Source organism: Schistocerca americana, chromosome 2, assembly GCF_021461395.2.
Source record: "Schistocerca americana isolate TAMUIC-IGC-003095 chromosome 2, iqSchAmer2.1, whole genome shotgun sequence".
NCBI classification, from domain to species: Eukaryota; Metazoa; Arthropoda; class Insecta; order Orthoptera; family Acrididae; genus Schistocerca; species Schistocerca americana.
Genome location: NC_060120.1, coordinates 81,947,881 through 81,969,055, shown reverse-complemented (window position 1 = coordinate 81,969,055; position 21,175 = coordinate 81,947,881). Strand labels below are relative to the sequence as shown.

At 43.6% G+C, this 21,175-nt stretch overlaps 1 protein-coding gene across 1 annotated transcript in view; it reads right to left on the bottom strand.

Annotated features, from left to right (window-relative positions):
* Positions 1-21,175, bottom strand: part of LOC124593796 (secretin receptor-like) — a 144,623-nt gene that overhangs the window by 49,079 nt on the left and 74,369 nt on the right. The window contains exons 6-8 of the mRNA XM_047132144.1: positions 12,670-12,764; positions 1,130-1,298; positions 712-868 (exon numbers count right to left, since the gene is read on the bottom strand). Coding sequence (XP_046988100.1) covers positions 712-868; positions 1,130-1,298; positions 12,670-12,764 — 421 coding nt within the window. The remainder of the gene's footprint in view (positions 1-711; positions 869-1,129; positions 1,299-12,669; positions 12,765-21,175) is intronic.

Sequence of the window (21,175 nt, the reverse complement as noted above, 5' to 3'; positions counted from 1 at the left end):
GCAGCCATCGCCTCCGAGCTGATAGTCCATGCTGCTGCAAACGTCGTCGAACTGTTCGTGCAGATGATTGTTGTCCTGCAAACGTCCCCAACTGTTGACTCAGGGATCTAGACGTGGCTGCACGATCCGTTACAGCCATGCGGATAAGATGCCTGCATCTCGACTGCTAGTGATACGAGGCCGTTGGGATCCAGCACGGCGTCCCGTATTACCCTCCTGAACCAACTGGTTCCAAATTATGCTAACAGTCATTGGATCTCGACCAACGCGAGCAGCAGTGTCGCGATACGATAAACCGCAATCGCGATAGACCACAATCCGACCCTTATCAAAGTCGGAAACGTGATGACACGAGGCATCACAACAATGTTTCACTAAGCAACGCCGGTCAACTGCTGTTTGTGTGTGAGAAATCGGTTGGAAACTGTCCTCATGTCAGCACGTTGTAGGTGTCGCCACCGGCGCCAACCTTGTGTGAATGCTCTGAAAAGCTAATCACTTGCATATCACAGCATCTTCTTCCTGCCGGTTAAATTTCGCGTCTGTAGCATGTCATCTTCGTGGTGTAGAAATTTTAATGGCCAATAGTGTTGTCATGTAACTGAATCTCTAATTGACGTAGGATCTTATCAAATTCGTAAGCGCGGAGAGCGTCCGGCTGAAGTTGGTGGCACGACAGGCTTGTGCAGTGATACGCTCTGCAGCACTTACCCCAGCCCAGAGCGACGTAGCTGGCGACGCGCCCAGCGTGGGCGGGCAGCGCGAACACCACCAGGTTGTGCAGGTAGAGGCCCTGCGCCAGGATCCACGAGAAGTTGGCCGCGATCGACAGCTGCCACAGGCTCGTCACCAGCTTGCAGCGCCAGTGCTGCGGCAGCACAACGACACACGGCAATGCTCAGCCACAGGTAGCGCTTCACTGAGGAGCCGTACACATCACTGGACGGCACGTAGCGTTGTGCTAGTCCCTTTTCCTTGCCACTTCCCCTTCCTTTTATTATTGTTAAGTGAAATGTAAAGGGCAAAGTGAGAATGTATTATTGTCAGGAGACAGGAAACAGTCGCAACTGCTCTGTAACGGTAGCATGAGCTGTGTGCATAGTGGAAGTAACAGTCAACAAGTACTTACGGTGCTATTAGTGAGGAAGACGATGTGTCCGTCTTCGTTGTAGGCGACGTCTGATGCGAGGCCGACGCCGTCGACGAAGAGCGCGTCCTTGAGTAGTCCCATCAGGGAGCGGAAGATGAACGAGGCGAAGAGGTGCATGTACAGCCGGTACCGCGGGCAGCGCAGCCGCCTGAAACCACCGGTACGGCTCATAGGCGAGACGAAGACACTTTGCAATGAGTATTTGCATTTAGCTTCTAGATAAACTCGTATTACCCCCTGAATTTATAAATGCGTGTCCCTCGGCAGGCATGTTCCGAAATATTGTTCACTGTGGACTGAGTAAGAACAATCTGACGTAACGAAACTACTCATACGTATGTAGGTGAAACTGTCTTTTCTTCCACAGTGAATCTTTCACACCGTAGCGGAATGCGTGTTGTTTTGAACTTCCTGGTAGAATAATACTGTGTGTCACACTGGCAGTAGAACCCAGAACCTTGCCATTCGTGGACAGTGAGCAATCCAAGCGTGACTCACGCTGCTGACGCCTGTCAGATCTCTGTCCTGTTTTCCGAACTTCGAGGAAACGCCCCTGCTCACTACGAGGGACTAATACCACCGAAAGCAGGACTATTTCGAAAAAAATGGCTTACCTGCAGTCTCTATACTACCAATACATTCAAAAGAAAATAAATTTGTTTCAAATCTTGCTTCTGCATTTTCATTTTATTACGTACGTCCTTACTGACAGTAGTGGCCTATTCATTATTGTTTATTCAAAATTCTTTTGATAAATTCTGTTGAATTAGTGTTACAAACACACTATGTAATGTGTATTAGTGAAGATATTTCTATTGGTGACTGACGACAGGGTACAGAGCAACATTAAATTATATTTTTGGGCTGGGTAGTATCTCCAACAGTATGTGGTAAGAGCACATATTGCTCCTCTTCCTCTGGACAGTAGGTCAGATGTTAAAGTTTGAAGACATCGACGCATAATTGTTAGTCTATACTAGCCGTCGACCCAGAACTTTGCCATTCGTGGACAATGAGCAATCTATGCACGACTCACTCACTTTTAGTGGAGCAGTTACGACAGAGCAGAAAACATCAGTTCGCTCAGTTGTGATGTGTTTGTCGGATGATTCTTTGACGGAGAGAAAAAAAAACCAACTCACTGATATATAAAGGCACCACATATAAAAATGTTGTTGTTGTTGTGGTCTTCAGCCCTGAGACTGGTTTGATGCAGCTCTCCATGCTACTCTATCCTGTGCAAGCTTTTTCATCTCCCGGTACCTACTGCAACCTACATCCTTCTGAATCTGCTTAGTGTATTCATCTCTTGGTCTCCCTCTACGATTTTTACCCTCCACGCTGCCCTCCAATACTAAATTGGTGATCCCTTGATGCCTCAGAACATGTCCTACCAACCGATCCCTTCTTCTGGTCAAGTTGTGCCACAAACTTCTCTTCTCCCCAATCCTATTCAATACTTCCTCATTAGTTATGTGATCTACCCATCTAATCTTCAGCATAAAAATATAGGCACTTATACCCATTACCCTCAGTATATCCTTCAATAGTATGTGGAATATACAATGAAGCACCGAAGAAACTGGTACAGGCATTCGCATTTAAATAAAGAGATACGTAAAAAGCCAGAATACGACGCTGCCTCTCCAACGCCTATATAAGACAACTGTCTGGCGCAGTTGTTAGACTGCTACAATGGCTGGGTATCATGATTTAAGTCAGTTTCAACGAGTTGCTATACTTGGTGCACGTGCAATGGGACACAGCATCGCCGAGGTAGCAATGAAGTGTGGATTTCCCCGTACGACCATTTCACGAGTGTATCCTGAATATCAGGAATCCGGAAAAAGGTCCTACAAGAATGGAATCAACGACGACAGAAGAGAATCATTCAACGTGACAGAAGTGCAATCCTTCCGCAGATTGCTGCAGATTTCATTGCTTGGCCATCAACAAGTGTCTGCGCGCGAACCATTCAACGAAACAGCATGGATACGGGCTTTCGGAGCCGAAGGCCCACTCGTGTACCCTTGATGACTGCATGACACAAAGGTCTTCGCCTAGCCTGGGCCGTCAGCACTGACAATGGACTGTTGAAGACTGGAAACATTGCCTGGCCGGAAGAGTCTCGTTTGAATTTGTGACGAGCGGATGGTCGTGTAAGGGTATGGAGACAACATCATGAATCCATGGACCCTGCATGTCAGCAGGCGACTGTTAATGCTGGTGGAGGCTCTGTAATGGTGTGGGGCCTGTGCATTTGGAGTATATGGGACCCCTGATACGTCTAGATACGGGTCTGACAGGTGACACGTACGTAAGCATCCTGTCTGATCATCTGCATCCATTCGTGTACATTGTGCATTCCGACAGACTTTGGCAGTTCTAGCAGGACAATGTGACGCCCCACTCGTCCAGAATTGTTACAGGGTGGTTCCAGGAACACTCTTTTGAGTTTTTGCATTCCGCTATCCACCAAACTCCCCAGACCTGAACATTATTCAGTATATCTGAGATGCCATCTCGGTGTTCAGAAGAGATCTCCACCCCTTCGTGCTCTTACGGATTTATGGACAGCCCTGCAGGATTCATCGTGTCAGTTTCTTCCAGCACTATTTCAGACATAAGTCGCTTCATGCCACGTCGTGTAGCTGGGGGAGGGGGGGGGGGCTCTGCACTGTATTAGGCAGGTGTACCAGTTCCTTTGGCTGTTCAGTGTATGTTCTCACACGAAGGAATTGGTGAATGATTACTTTTCATTTCTGCATACGTATTATTCACTAACTTTTCGATTAGCATTGTACTAAACCAGCAACGTTTCGAATCATTTGGTACTAGAAAGTTACTGCATGTGATATTCTTGATTATATCTAAATGCAGAGGTGTTTTACTAGCAACACCTTATTCCAGTCGTAAATTCCGAAATTTCCCTTTATACTGCTATTAACCTCATCTGTATTACTATCATTATAATTTTATTTACGGAATTCTCGTAATATTTTTGCACGATTATTTTCCGTATGTGTTTCCGAATTGGAATTATTATAGTACAGCAGCTCAACATACTACGACGTATGTGTCTGAATTAAATATAGCTGTCGTAATAAAACTGGATAAAACGAACGAACCAAGCTCTACCTGGATGTGATTGAAAATCATTTATGAGGTGGGGAAATACTAGCGACACTTGGACATGAAACTGACTTACTCGAAAATGAATAAGTACAAGAAATATTAACGTTTGATTTCGTAATAAAAACAAGCGATATGCCACAGATAATATTCTACAGCAGTGGTAACGAATCTACTAACGTGATAAGTTACTTCAGTCTAATTCTTCTTTTCCCTAGACTTCATCCCGCCTAGTACTGATCCGTTTCTTCAGGGTTTTACAAATTTTATTTCATATTTTACCCATGTGGCAGGAAGCCGAATACCACAGTCGTCAAGGTAACCTAAGGGAGGGAAATCGTGTGCGCCATTTCTCTGTAGACTGTTGTACGTTTTTGTATGTTATTGTAGTTCAACAGTTCGTGTATCGTATGCTCTGACGAGGAATTTGGGGATCAGCAGAGCATTTGCATAAACGAACGCGGAAACACGTCTAAAAATTACACTTTGGCAGCCCCGTGTACCAGCTCACGGTCGATAATAGGCCAGCCTAATTCACTCAGGGTCTGCCTCACCTCCCGCTCTCACAAGCTACACACTGCGTGTTGTGCTATGCGAGTAGTCTACTTCTGACTAATAAGGGGGTATATGCGATACATGATATTCCTACATTGTCAAAAGATTCCAGCATAGGTTGCCATTCGAATCTCCGGAAGGGGACTGCCAATGTGGATGTGACCATGAGAAAAGGATTGAATAACTAACGAAAGCCGTAGCGTATAATGTCAGAGAATTCAATGTGGCAGGGAAGCTAGAAAATCTGAAAGTTGAAATCCAAAGGCTCAATTTAGGTATAGTAAGGGTCAGTGAAGTGACATGGAAAAAAGACAAGGCTTTCCGGTCAGATGAGTATAGGGTGATATCAAGAGCAACAGAAAAGTTTATAACGGGAGTAGGATTCGTTATGAATAGGAAAGTAGGGCAGATAGTTTGTTACCGTGAAAAGTTCAGTGATAGGGTTGTTCTTATCAGAATCGACAGCAAACCAACGGCGGCAACTGTAGTTCAGGTATACATGCCTACGTCGCAAGCTGAAGATGAGTAGATAGAGAAAGTTTATGAGGATGTTGAGAGGGTAATACAGTATATAAAGGGAACTGAAAACCTAATAGTCATGAGGAACTGGAATGCAGTAGTAGGAGAAGGAGTAGAAGGAAAGTTCACAGGAGAATATGGGCTTGAGACAAAGAATGAGTGAGGAGCTAGACTAATTGATTTCTGTAATAAATTTCAGCAAGTAATAGCGAAAACTCTGATCAAGAATCACAAGAGGAGGAGGTATACTTGGAGAAGGCCAGGTGACACGATAAAATTTCGGCTAGGTTGCATCATAGTCAGACAGAGATTCCGAAATCAGATAATGGATTGTAAGACATACCCAGGAGCAGATATAGACTCAGATCATAATGTAGTAGCGATAAAGAGTAGGCTGAAGTTTAAGACATTAGTCAGAAAGAATCAGTACCTACAGAAGTGGGATACGGAAGTACTAAGGAATGACGAGATACACTTGAAGTTCTCTAAGGCTGTAGATACAGCAATGAGGGATAGCTGAATAGGCAGTACAGTTGAAGAGGAATGGACATCTCTAAAAAGAGCAATCACAGAAACTGGAAATTAAAACATAGGTACGAAGAAGGTAACTACGAAGAAACAATGGGTAATTGAAAAACTACTGCAGGAGGAAGTACAAAAATGTTCCGGGAAACTTGGGAATACAAAAATACAAGCCGCAGAGGAAGGAAATAAATAGCAAGTGCGAGAAGCTAAGACAAAATGGCTGCATGAAAAATCTGAAGAAATCGAATAAGAAATGATTGCCGGAAAGACTGTCTTAGCATATAAGAAACAGCTGGTAGGGGGAAAGACTACATTGAAGGCCTCTGTGTGGGTAAAGATTTGTCTGGTGTGATAGAGGAAGAAACAGCAGACTATTTAGAAGAGATAGGGGATCCAGTATTAGAATCAGAATTTAAAAAGAGATTTGGAGGACTTAAAAATCAAATAAGACAAAACGGAAGGAGTAGATAACATTCCATTAGACTTTCTAAAATCATTGAGGGACGTGGCAACAAAACGACTTTTCACGTTGGTGTTTAGAATGTATGAGTCTGGTGACATACCATCTGACTTTCCGAAAAACATCAACAACAGAATTCCGAAGAGGGCAAGAGCTGACAAGTGCGGGAATTATCGCACAATCGGCTTAGCAGCTCATGCATCGAAGCTACTGACAAGAATGGAAAACAAAATTGTGGATGTGTTAGATGCCGATCAGTTTGGCTTTAAGAAAGTTAAGGCACCAGAGACGAAATTCTGACGTTGCTGTTGATAATGGAAACAAGACTAAAGAAAAATCAAGACATGTTCACAAGATTTGTCCACCTGGAAAAACCGTTGACAGTGTAAAATGGTACAAGACGTTCGACATTAAGAGAAAAGTAGGGGTAAGCTGTAGGAAGGAACGGGTAATATACTATATGTACAAAAGCCAAGAGGGATTAATAAGATTGAATGTCGACCAAGGACGAAGTGCTCGGATAAAAAGGGTAGAGACAGGGATATAGTCTTTCGCCCATCTGTTCAGTCTGTACATAGAAGAAGCAATAATGGATATATATGAAAGATTCCGAGCGGGATTGAAATTCAAGGTGAAACTATATCAATGATACGATTCGATGATGACATAGCGATCCTGAGTGAAAGTGAAGAGCCACGCGGGATTAGCCGAGCGGTCTCAGGCGCTGCAGTCATGGATGTGTGGCTGGTCCCGGCGGATGTTCGAGTCCTCCCTCTGGCAGTGGTGTGTGTGTTTGTCCTTAGGATAATTTAGATTACGTAGTATGTAAGCTTAGGGACTGATGACCTTAGCAGTTAAGTCCCATAAGATTTCACACACACCTGAACATCATCATCTGAAACTGAAGAAGAATTACGTGATCGGCCAAATGGAATGAACACTCTATTGAGTACAGAATATGGAATAAGAGTAAATCGCGGAAAGAGGAATGTAATGAGAAGTAGCAGAAATAAGAACAGCTAGAGATTTAATATCAGCACTGATGGTCACGAAGTAGATGAAGTTAATGAATTCTGCTATCTAGGCAGCAAAACAACCAATGACGGACGGAGCAGCGGAGGGGGGGGGGGGGGGGGGGTGGGCATCAAAAGCAGACTAGCACTGGTAAGAAGGGAATTCCTGGCAATGCGAAGTCCGCTTAATGTGAGGAAGAAATTGAAGCACAACATTGTATGGAAGTGAAACATGGTTCAAAATGGTTAAAAATGGCTCTGAGCACTATGGGACTCAACTGCTGAGGTCATAAGTCCCCTAGAACTTAGAACTACTTAAACCTAACTAGCCTAAGGACATCACACACATTCATGCCCGAGGCAGGATTCGAACCTGCGACCGTAGCGGTCGCGCGTTTCCAGACTGTAGCGCCTAGAACCGCTCGGTCACTCTGGCCGGCAGTGAAACATGGACTGTGGGAAAACAGGAACAGAAGGGAATCGAAGCAATTGAGATGCGGTGCTACAGGTGAATGTTAAAAATTAGGTGGACTGATAAAGGTAAGGAATGAGGAGGTTCTGCGCAGAAACGGAGAGAAAAGGAGAATGTGGAAAACAGTGATAAGGAGAAGGGACAGGATGGCAGGACATCTGTTAAGACATCAGGGAATAACTCACATGCTACTAGAGGGAGCTGTAGCGGGCAAAAACTGTAGAGAAAGACAGAGATTGGAATGCATACAGAAAGTAATTGAGGACGTAGGTTGCAAATGGTGCTCTGAGATTAAGAGGTTGGCACAGGAGAGGAATTCGGAGCGCAATAAACCACTCAGAAGACTGATGATCGGAAAAAACAAGAAAAAGTGATTCATGTGTGACAGACAACAGGAAACATTCAGAGACATTATCATAGTAGTCAATACTTTTCTAATAACACTGATACAATCGAAACTACTCTAAGCAGTACATTAACATAGATCGATTCGCAATATTGTTGACATTGTGTCTTCATTCTACTACGTGTAAATACATTTTATTTTGTAAGATCCCATTTTATTAAAATGGTCTTAAATCGGAATTAAATTATTCGTGCAAACTATTTCCATCATGCTTACTAACACTGAAGACAGGGGTTGAGCAAATTAAACCGGAAGCGACTGTGTAATTTTAAGTTAAGGACATGGAATCTCTAAAAAGGATAATCACAGAAGTTGGAAAGAAAAACACAGGTACATCGAAGGTGACTGAAGTGAAACCATGTGTAACAAAAAAAAAAAAAAAAAAAAAAAAAAAAAAGCTTCAGTTGACGAAAGAAGGAAATACAAAAATGTTCAGAAAATGTCATCGATATCCCGCAATACTAGTCACAGAAATGAAATAAATAGGATATGCAGCGACATAAGGCGAAATGGCAGCGGGCAAAATGTGAAGAAATAGAACAATAAATAATTGTTGGAAAGACTGACTCAGCATTTGCAAAAATCAAAATCGCCTTCGTTCAAATTAAAAGAAAGGCGATAACAGTAAGAGTGCAACGGGAATTCCACAGTTAACTGCAGAAGACCGGACCGATAGGTGGAAAGAGTACATCTAAGGCCTCTACGAGGAAGAGGAATTGTCTCATGTCGTTGTACGAAAAGAAAAAGGAGTCGATTTTGAAGAGATACAGAATCCAGTATTAGAATCAGAATTTAAGAGAAGTTTGGAGGACGTAAGACCAAATAATGCAGAAGGGATAGATAACATACCATCAGCATTTCTAGAATCACAGGGGGAAGTGGCAACAAAACGACTATCCACATTGGTATGTAGAACGTATTTCACTGGTTATATACTGTCAGACTTTCGGAGAAATACCATCCAGACAATTCCAAAAACTGTAAGAGCGACCAAGTGCGAGAATTATCGCACAATCAGTTTAAGGGCTCAAGCATCCACGTTGCTGACAAGAATATTGCACAGAAGAACGGAAAAGAGAATTTAGGAGTTGTTAGATGACGACTAGTTTGGTTTTAGGAAAAATAAGGCACCAGAAAGGCAATTCTGACGTTGCGTTTGATGATGAAAGCAGGAGTGAAGACAAATCCAGTCACATTCATAGGATTTGTCTACATGGAAAAAGTTTTCGACAGTGTAAAATTTTCGCAATATGTTCGAAATATTGACGAAAAAACACGGATAAAAATAGGAAAAAGTGGGTAACATAGAATATGTACAAGAAGCAAGAGAGAACAATAAGAGTGAGAAAGCAGGAACGAAGTGTTCTGATTGAAAAAATTGTAAGACATAGATGTAATCTTTCACTCTTAGTGTTCCATCTGTACATAAAGAAACGATGGCGGAAGTTAAAGAAAGGTTCAAAATTGGGATTAATATTGAAGGTGAAAGTATACCAATGATAAGCTTCGCTGATAACATTGCTATCACCATTGAAAGTGATGAAGATTTACGCGAACTTTTGACTGGAATGCAAAATTTAATGAGTAGAGAATACGGATGGAAAGTAAATAGAAGAAAGGCGAAAGTAGTGAGAAGTAGCAGGAATGAGAACAGCAAGAAACTTAACATGGTAACAGGTGATCACGAATTAATTGAAGTTAAGGATTTCTGCTACCTTGGCAGCAAAATAACCTAAGACGGACGGAGCAAGTACGATGTAAATAGCAACGAAGCACAGGTTAAGAGAAATCCACTGGTATGAAATACAGGCCTTAATTCGAGGAAGAAATTTCTGAGAATGTATGTTTGGGCCACGGCATTGTACGGTAGTGAAACATGGACTGTGTGGAAGGCCGAACAGAACGGAATCGAAGCATTTGCGATGTGGCGCTACAAGAGAATGTTGAAAATAGATGGACTGATCAGTAAGGAATGAGGAGGTTCTCGTCAGAACCACCTAGAAAAGGAATATACACAGCATCCTCATGTATCTAAATATCACGAAAAGTTAGAGATTACAAAAGCGATCGTAATGTACTGATTATCATTCTTGACCTGGAGTCCACTCAGCACAGACTACGTAATGCAGTGAAGCACATTGCAAGACTGAAATGGCATGTGATGTTCAGTCATGAGGATGCCATTTGAATTAAATAAGAGGTGCACAGTGGTTGGAAAACTGAAGACAATACTTGTTCATCGGCGTATAACATTACAAAAATCACAACCTCTTGGATATACACTATGAATGTTTGGGTAACTGTTTCATTTAAATGTACAGTCATTGTTATTGCTACGAAGACTCTGTGATAACATTTACTTTGCTTTAAAAAAAAACTAGATATGCTACACATTTATAGTAGCTATTCAAGAAGTAATTTTTGTCATGTAATGATTTGAGAATATGGTATGTTGAGTCTTCCTGAACGTTTTATTTTAGACTGAATATCACATGGTACATCGGTCTTGCCACGTTCTTCACCGCAATGTCTCTGTGTGCTGTAGGTATTCTAGGATTTTGTAATTACTAACTCTGCCTCGTTTTCGTCTTTCTCATGGTATACAGATACATTACTGGCCATTAAAATTGCTTCACCAAGAAGAAATACAGATGATAAACGGGTATTCATTGGGCAAATATATTTTCACGCACTTTGGATGCATAGGTCCTGAGAAATGAGTATCCAGAACAATCACCTCTGGCCGTAATAACGGCATTGACACGCCTGGGCATTGAGTCAAACAGAGCTTGGATGGCGTGTACAGGTACAGCTGCCCATGCAGCTTCAACACGATACCACAGTTCAAGAGTAGTGACTGGCGCATTGTGGTGAGCCAGTTGTTCGGCCACCATTGACCAGACGTTTTCAATTGGTGAGAGATCTGGAGAATATGCTGGCCAGGGCAGCAGTCAAACATTTTCTGTATCCAAAAAGGCCCGCACGGGACCTGCAACATGCGGTCGTGCATTAACCTGCTGAAATGTATGGTTTCGCAGGGATCGAATGAAGGGTAGAGCCACGGGTCGTGAAACATCTGAAACGTAACGTCCACCGTTCAAAGTTCCCTGAATGCGAACAAGAGGTGACCGAGACGTGTAACCAATGGCACGGCGGGTAATACGCCAGTATGGCGATGACGAATACACGCTTGCAATGTGCGTTCACCGCGATGTCGCCAAACACGGATGCGACCATCATGATGCTGTAAACAGAACTTGGATTCACCCGAAAAAACGACGTTTTGCCATTCGTGTACCCTGGTTCGTCGCTGAGTACACCATCGCAGGCGATCCTGTCTGTGATGCATCGTCAAGGGTAACCGCAGCCATCGCCTCCAAGCTGATAGTCCATGCTGCTGCAAACGTCGTCGAACTGTTCATGCAGATGGTTGTTGTCTTGCAAACGTCCCCAACTGTTGACTCAGGGATCTAGACGCGGCTGCACGACCCGTTACAGCCATGCAGATAAGGTACCTGTCATCTCGACTGCTAGTGATACGAGGTCGTTGGGATCCAGCACGACGTCGCGTATTACCCTCCTGAAACCACCGGTTCCAAATTATGCTAACAGTCATTGGATCTCGACCAACGCGAGCAGCAGTGTCACGATACGATAAACCGCAATCGCGATAGGCTACAATCCGACCTTTATCAAAGTCGGAAACGTGATGGTACGCATTTCTCCTCCTTACACGAGGCATCACAACAACGGTTCACCAGGCAGCGCCGGTCAACTGCCGTTTGTGTATGAGAATTCGGTTGGAAACTTTCCTCATGTCAGCACGTTGTAGGTGTCGCCACCGGCGCCAACCTTGTGTGAATGCTCTGAAAAGCTAATCATTTGCACATCACAGCATCTTCTTCCCGTCGCTTAAATTTCGCGTCTGTAGCACGTCATCTTCGTTGTGTAGCAATTTTAATGGCCAGTAGTGTAGGAACCTAAAACTCCGCCATAACCGTCGTTGAAGGCCCAACTGTACCGATCGGCCGCCGTGTAATCTTCAGACCACAGCCATCACTGGAGAGGCATGTGGTCACCACACCGCTCTCTCCGCCGTACGTCAGTTTAACAGACCCAATGGTATATAGACACCTGAGTATATTCCGTCTGTGACTGAAACTGGTTATTTACTAAGGTAACAATACGAATGCTGCAAAGTATGATTTTTCAAAAACTCCAAGAAGCTGTAAAACTTTCTCTCCTCGAAATAATACACATATTTTTGTTTTTAATGATAGAATGTTGTTACTGGATTTCAGCCCAGTTGCACTTTGTCCATGACCGGTTACGGCGTTTAGAGCATTTTGAAGTGTTCACGGGTGAACAACAGAATCTGTGCGCCAGTTGGAGTACGCGCGCCACGCCGGACCCCTGCCCTCACTCCCCCTGGCTCACCTGGTGGCGGACAGCGCCCCCACCGCAAAGAGCAGCGCAACCAGCGAGACAGCATACCCCACCTGAGAGGCCGCCTTCACCAGGGGCAGCCAGCGCTGCAACACACAACACACCACACAGAACGGTTCATCAGGCTATCTGAGACAGGTCATCAGCTCCATTATCACACCACGTAGGACACTTCTGCAAAAGTAGAAAGTGCTATTTATTTTGCTAAGCCTTTTATTTTGTTAGTTACTTGTTTAGCCTTCAATAGATAATTTATTACTTGTCAGACAAATCACAGTAAATGAAAAAGTTTTCTTTTTTTTAATATTTTTTTAATGTACTGGTTTAACATGCAGTACGATAATTTTAACAAAACTACACATAAACACACAGTATACCTCGATGCACTGCGCACACAGACACACACACACACACAGAAGTTGGCCGGGGTGGCTGAGCGGTTCTAGGCGCTACACTCTGGAACCGCGCGACCGCTATGGTCGCAGGTTCGAATCCTCCCTTGGGCATGGATGTATGGATGTGTGTGATGTCCTTAGCTTAGTTAGGTTTAAGTAGTTGTAAGTTCTAGGGGACTAATGACCTTAGAAGTTAAGTCCCATAGTGCTCAGAGCCATTTGAACCAGCCACACACACACACACACACACACACACACACTCACACACACACACAGAGACACGTGTGCGCCCTCTCCCATACACTCTCTGTTATCTCATTAGTCGCGGCTTGATACCGGTTTCATTGATAGCTCAGTGTTAACACTACGTCATTGCTACTAAGAATTGGGTCATAAAGCCATTGTCAAAAATTTTTGGCTACCAGACTTCGGATGCCAAGAGATGTTTTATTTGGTACAAGAGTATGATGCGCACCTGGTAAAATTAACAAAACCATTCACTGACATCCTGAAGTCTTCTGTCACATCATTACCCTATGAATTCACCGAAAATTATTCAGTTTTCTTACACAAATATGAATACCTCTATGTACAGTAACATATAATGTGGTCAAAAGCATCCGAACACCCCAGAAACAGACGTTTTGCATATTGGGTGCATTGTGCTGCCACCGACTGCCAGGTACTCCATATCAGCAATCTCAGTAGTCATTAGACATCGTGATAGAGCGCAATGGGGCATTCAGTGGATCTTACGGACTTCTAATGTGGTCAGGTGATTGGGAGTCACTTGAGTCATACGTCTGTAGGCGAGATTTACACACTCCTAAACATCCCTAGGTCCACTGTTTCAAATCTGATAGTGAAGTGGAATCGTGAAGGGACACGTACAGCACAAAAGCGTACAAGCCGCCCTCGTCCGTTGACTGACAGAGACCGCCGACAATTGAAGAGGGTTGTAATCTGTAATGGGCAGACATCTATCCAGACCATCACACAGGAATTACAAACTGCATCAGCATCCATTGCAAGTACTATGACAGTTAGGTGGGAGGTGAGAAAACTTTGATTTCATGGTCGAGCGGCTGCGCATAAGCCACACATCACGCCGGTAAATCCCAAACGACGCCTCGCTTGGTGAAAGGAGCGTAAACATTGGACGATTGAACAGTGGAAAAACGTTGTGTGGAGTGACGAATCACGGTACACAATGCCGCTACCCAATGGCAGGGTGTGGGTATGGCGAATGCCTGGTGAATGTCATCTGCCAGCGTGCGTAGTGACAGCAGTAAAATTCGGACGCGGTGGTGTATGGTGTGGTCGTGTGTTTCATGGAGGGGGCACGCACCCCCTCTAGTTTTGTGTGACACTATCGCAGAACAGGCCTACATCGATGTTTGAAGCACCTTCTTGCTTGCCACTGTTGAAGAGCAATTCTGGAAAGGCGATTACATCTTTCGGCACCACGATGCACCTGTTCATAAAGCAAGGCCTGTGGCAGCGTGGTTACACAACAATAACATCCCTGTAATGAAATGGCCTGCACAGAGTCCTGACCTGAAACCTATAGAACACCGTTGGGATGTTTTGGAACACCGATTTCGTGCCAGGCCTCATCGACCGACATCGATACCTCTCCTCAGTGCAGCAATCCGTGTAGAATGAGCTGCCATTCTCCAAGAAACCTTCCAGTACGAGACTGAACATATGCCTGGAGTGGAAGCTGCCATCAAGGCTATGGGTGGGCTAACACCATATTGAATTCCAGCATTACCGACGTAGGGCGCCACGAACTTGTATGTCATTTTCAGCCAGGTGTCCGGATACTTTTGATCACTTGGTATATTGTTCTAGGCGCAAGATCGTGTCTGGCATGTCTGCTGTCTGTGGCCTCCCATCTTTATGTGTGCTTTTAGTTCCTTCAGCTCAGCAGGACCTGTTTTCTTTCTTACTCAGAACCAGGAACAACCGACACTTGCTTATATGTAGATGTAGTGTGTATGTGTCGCTACCACCTCAAGTTATTTCCATCCATCACCTAGACACAAGGAACATGTTATCGTATCAGGTAGCATCGCGTGACCCACCAGGCGGCAGTAGATGACACCATCACTTTCGTCGTTATTATCTTATACGTTACTTGAGTTCCAGAAAATGCATATATATATTTCCGTTCCATAGTGGAGAGAGAAAAATATAAACTCACGAAATATCGGATTACGTTGTCACTAGATTCGTTATTTTCGGATAGATAAAACACATAAATTTGTTCTTAACAGAATGAATCATTAAATGTGGCACTAACTTCGGGAATATCTCTAAGCTGTGTTAGGACATTATACATTCCAGGCGAGACCAGGGCAAGTTATTATACGGGGCAGCTTTTTATATGCGGATACTAATTAAACAGTGGTAGCAATGCAAATTCCTTCCAGTCGATGGTAGCATCTGATAGTACATTTCTCCTGCTGATCGCTGGAGTATTAGAAGGACGTTTCTCCACTTGTTTGTAATTTTCCCTTCTCCAAGTGATTTTTAGCAGCAAAGTAGCCTTCTGTATTTAAGTGGAAGTGTTGTATCATATGGAAGTCTTAACTTCAGGTGGATGATAAAATGTTTAAAATACCCCAGCTATTGAAAATTAATACTTATCTGTAACAGAATATGGAAATGGCAATTATGTTGCAGTTTGTTACAGTTTGATTCGGTTGGTTCAAATGGCTCTGAGCACTGCCCCATGTTATGTGAAGTTTCTTATTATGTATTTCCGTGTGAAGACAAGTTGAGAAATTAGGAACAGAAGGCAAACAGAGAAACGTGTAGTTGATCAGCAGCAAAAGGGTAAGTCAGTTTACCAGTAATCTGTAACAGAATAGGCTTTTTTCTGTAATATTGGCAATATATTAAATGAAAGAAGGATAAAAATGGGTAACACCAAACTGCAGCACTTTTGATCAACGATTAACAGGTTTTACTGTATGTAACATATTACCCAACCTACTGAGCGGCTAGTGGCACGGAAAAGCATTAGAGACAAGAAATGCTAGCAAATTTACGTATGTTAGAGGGATCCGATGGCTCTCTCTCATTTTACTTTCTAAAACATCAAAAGGACGCATTACACAACTCTTTCTCAGTTAACTGCCTCCCATTCAGCAATTTTAAACATCCCGGTGGCAGCTATCATGTACTTATTCAAAAGAGATGGTGGGGACGTAATGTAGCCACTTAACAGTCGGCCTCACAAAATTCAGCTGACGCAGAAGATATGCCTCACAATGTAGGATGCTTCCATCAATAACCCAACTGTGCTCTTTTCCCCTTATATCAAATATCCAACATGTCTTCTGCGAGATTAGTTCCATAAAATTATTTCTGTTCAAAGTTCTCCTCTTATCACCTCTCTGCAAATTCTCCATAAAGCCTTACTCAACTGTAAGTGCTCCCCCTTCAGTTATCCATCTTCAGCCTTCTGCCTGAAACTTCTGTATTAATTCTCTAAAACATCTCTTTCCACACACTTATCACGCTTTAAATTCTGTCAGGTTACCGCCCAGTTTATGTCACCGACCATGAGGATTATCTCTCCATGCATCAATTTCCATTCTTGGGGAATATCACTGAGAAGATACTAAACTTAAAGTAGCCCGAATTCAACGAGAATCAGCCCACAAACATGTTCTCAGTTTACTTACAAACCTATTCTCTACGAATCCGACACACTTATTACAACTCTTTTCTATCACAATGTTACAATACTGCCAGAGCTTAGTGAAACACTAGTCTTGCTTTTGCATTTCGCTGCTCCTCCTTGCTTATACACTAAAGCTTCAGAATTTTACCTGCATCACGCCTGGTGTCTACCCTCCCTTCTGAACCATAGGGCAACTAAAAACTACCAATTACCAATCTGAGTCAGAACAGCCAGCGACCTCTTCTTCTTTCTCTTCTGCTAATAAAAATCTTGTATTTTTTCAAATCTTTTTTATAGTGATTCGAGCAGCCATTCATTATTTACTGGGTCCACATATCTCTATTCACTTGCCAGAGGTTACTGCATTGGTCGTGTTCTGCACGTTAGTCTGTGGGCTGGGTATCCACATTTCTATGATTTCTACAGGACCGACATGATTCTAAGAACTGTCATAAGTTTTGCCTATTATTGTAATTATTTCTTGAAGCTCTCTACTTGGGACTTCAGTTCCACCTGCCATTGCTTCGAATTGGTTACTAATGTGACTGCCATCCTCTCGAATCCTCTGACGTGCGATTTGAAGGGAGGTATGTTTCTTGGTTGTTGCATCTGTACTCTCATCTCACTTTCCCTGTCGTAAGTTAGCACTTGGAGAATAAACTGGAATTCTCATATGTCTTTCCTAGGTCGTCTGGCTGTGACTATTTTACATTATAATCTATATGGCAACTTGGTTAGCCATATCCTCACCAATTTTGCCTGCCTGAGATACTGATTCCTCCTCATCATTTCTATGAAAAATTATTTCGGATTTCCATAATCTGAGTAATTGTATTTTTCCGTCATTCATATTCTCAGTTTCGTTTGGTCCTAGGTGCTCTTCGAACATAATTCGTCCAAAAATGCCTGTTTTAACTACTGGTACCTTTTACTACCACGCATCAACCACTTTCTTGCAAAAACTTCTTCCCTCAAGAGTCCGTAGAAAGATTTCGGTTTTTGTATCAGATTCCACGACTCGGATAAAGATCCCTCAAATGGTTCAAGCCCCATTTGTGAGTAAGGATTATTTGTGGGGTCAGGAAAAAGCACCTACTATTGTTCTCAAATGAAGTGTCATCTCGTCTCGTCCTCATCATAGTCACTTAACTTTTTTGGCTTGCTTTGTTTTGGATACGTTGATGTGTCACGAATACAGCATAGCCTTTCCTCCAGATCGCGAAATTCTCCTCATACAGAACGCAAGTGTTTATTTTCAGCAGTGCTACCATCAGTCATACCTGTTCGCAGCACTGATCTGTTGTGACTCACAAGGTACTGAAATTCAGATAACACTTCTCTGTTTCTTTTATTTCTTTTAGTTTGAAGCTTCCTGATGCGTAATAGTGAATTTAAAATTTAAGCGGTGGCAGGTTTCTGGTTGTTCGTTATGGTTAGCTGTATTTCGTCGTAGTGGACGTCACATGACATCTGGGGTGTGCGTACTGTAGGACTTTCGGTACACACACCATCAGATTATTTGACTTGTCGCTCTAACGAAGTAGGCGAGTGTCAGAAATATGTCTCATGGTCTTATCGTCTCGTGTTTATCTTCTGCTGTTAGGTCAGACGATAGAAATGTCACTTGCATGCTTAGAGTAGCAGATTGACAGTGACCAACTTTAAACAGAACTTGATTAATTTTCACACACATTTATTAAAATAATAACAAGTATAAACATTACTTAACTTGATTCTGGATACTATTTACAATTGACAATCTGAAGTTCCTTTGGTCTTGGTACGTTAATCTTATTCTCACATATCTCTGATACTTGACAATTGTCTATATATTTATCTTCATGGCTATGTACAGGAATATGGAAATCTTATTAGGTGCAGACTGAAACTTGACTATAGACTGGTACAGACAAATGCAGACTGTTACAGACAGGTGCAGATAAATGCAGACAAATGAAGACTGACTAATCGAAGGTCTGTACACTCATTATAATACCTCACACGTACATGTATCACTGCACGAGTGTGATCTGCAAGGAGAAAAGGTTCTATGTTAGCAGCAATCTCATAGGCTGCGTTACATATTAATACGCAGATCGGCAGAAGCAGAATTTGGTCCGTCTCTAAGGCAGCGCCATCTCGTAGTGCGGAGATGGACGAGCGCTACGCCTACGCTGTTGTGCTTAGCGGGGCGCGCTCTAGTGGGAAAGTTGTGTACACGCTGACAATGCGGAACTATGTACACATAATCCATTGAAGTTCGTTGTTGATCTTTTCACTCAGTTTTTTATTACAGAGACAAGTCAACTCTCTAACCGAACACGCTGAGCTACTGTGCCGGCAAACTATATCCACTGCACCAAGTACACAGCACATAGACCACGGGTACATAATTGGAATCTATATCCTCTAGTAACATAGAAATGAAAGATGCAACGCATTTCTGCAGTTTTAACACATCATGGTAGTGTACAGTTATCGTCAAGACCATTGTGAACAGACAATATTTATTGCAAAATCACAAAAACCAAAGCCTTTTCCCCCAGTCAGGAAAATGTGTGAAGGCTGTCTGCGGGTGCCCTCACGCAGCAGTGAATTTCAGCAGGTGCTGGTAAACATCACGCTATCCAGCACAGGCGGCAGCAGAGTTGTTTTAGCGACGAGATAACGCAATTTGCGGCGCTGATTTCGGTATAATGCGCTGCGTTTGAGACAATTAGCCACAGGCAACGGCTGCGGCCAGCGCTCGCAACAGACTTAGCACAATCCACTGAAGCGCGCGACTGTGCGGCTTTCTGACCGAGCGTCGGAGACAAGGCAGCAGCATCAAAACTGTGGGAAGTCGTGCACTAACAGCAGATCAACCTGAGCGACGGCCACACATACCAGGGGGTGAACGAATTCGAAAACTGAATAGCAAAGAAAAATCCCTATCATAATTCTGATTTTCCCAACAAATAAACTACTGGTCATTAAAATTGCTACACCACGAAGATGACGTGCTACAGACGCGAAATTTAACCGACAGGAAGAAGATGCTATGATATGCAAATGATTAGCTTTTCAGAGCATTCGCACAAGGTTGGCGCCGGTGGCGACACCTACAACGTCCTGGCATGAGGAAAGTTTCCAACCGATTCCTCATACACAAACAGTTGTTGACAGGCGTTGCCTGGTGCAACGTTGTTGTGATGCCTCGTGTGAGGAGGAGAAATTCGTGCCATCACGTTTCCGCTTTGATAAAGGTCGGATTGTAGCCTATCGCGATTGCAGTTTATCGTATGGTGACATTAGTGCTCGCGTTGGTCGAGATCCAATGACTGCTAGCAGAATATGGAATCGCTGGGTTCAGGAGGGTAATACGGAACGCCGTGCTGGATCCATATGGCCTCGTATCACTAGCAGTCGAGATGACAGGCACCTTATCCACATGGCTGTAACGGATCGTGCAGCCACATCTAGATCCCTGAGTCAACAGATGGGGACGTTTGCAACACAACAACCATCTGCACGAACAGTTCGACGACGTTTGCAGCAGCATGGACTATCAGCTCGGAGACCATGGCTGCGGTTACCCTTGATGCTGCATCATAGACAGGAGCGCCTGCGGTGGTGTACTGAACGACGAACCTGGGTGCACGAATGACAAAACGTCATTTTTTCGGATGAATCCAGGTTCTGTTTACAGCATCATGATGGTCGCATCCGTGTTTGGCGACATCGCGGTGAGCGCACATTGGAAGCGTGTATTCGTCATCGCCATACTGGCGTATCACCCGGCGTGATGGTATGGGGTGCCATTGGTTACAGCTCTCGGTCACCTCTTGTTCACACTGACGGCACTTTGAACAGTGGACGTTACATTTCAGATGTGTTACGACCCGTGGCTCCACCCTTAATTCGATCCCTGCGAAACCCTACATTTCGGCAGGATAATGCACGACCGCATGTTGCAGGTCCTGTACGGGCCTTTCTGGATACAGAAAATGTTCGACTGCTGCCCTGGTCAGCACATTCTCCAGATCTCTCACCAATTGGAAACGTATGGTCAATGGTGGCCGAGCAACTGGCTCGTCACAATACGCCAGTCACTATTCTTGATGAACTGTGGAATCTTGTTGAAGCTGCATGGGCAGCTGTACCTGTACACGCCATCCAAGCTCAGTTTTACTCAATGCCCAGGCGTATCAAGGCCGTTATTGCGGCCAGAGGTGGTTGTTCTGGGTATTGATTTCTCAGGATCTATGCATTCAAATTGCGTGAAAATGTAATCACACATCAGTTCTAGTATAATTTATTTGTCCAATGAATACCCGTTTATCATCTGCATTTATTGTTGGTGTAGCAATTTTAATGGCCAGTAGTGCACTTTTAAAGCAATGGATGTTGCACAGCGCTTCTGTTCTAA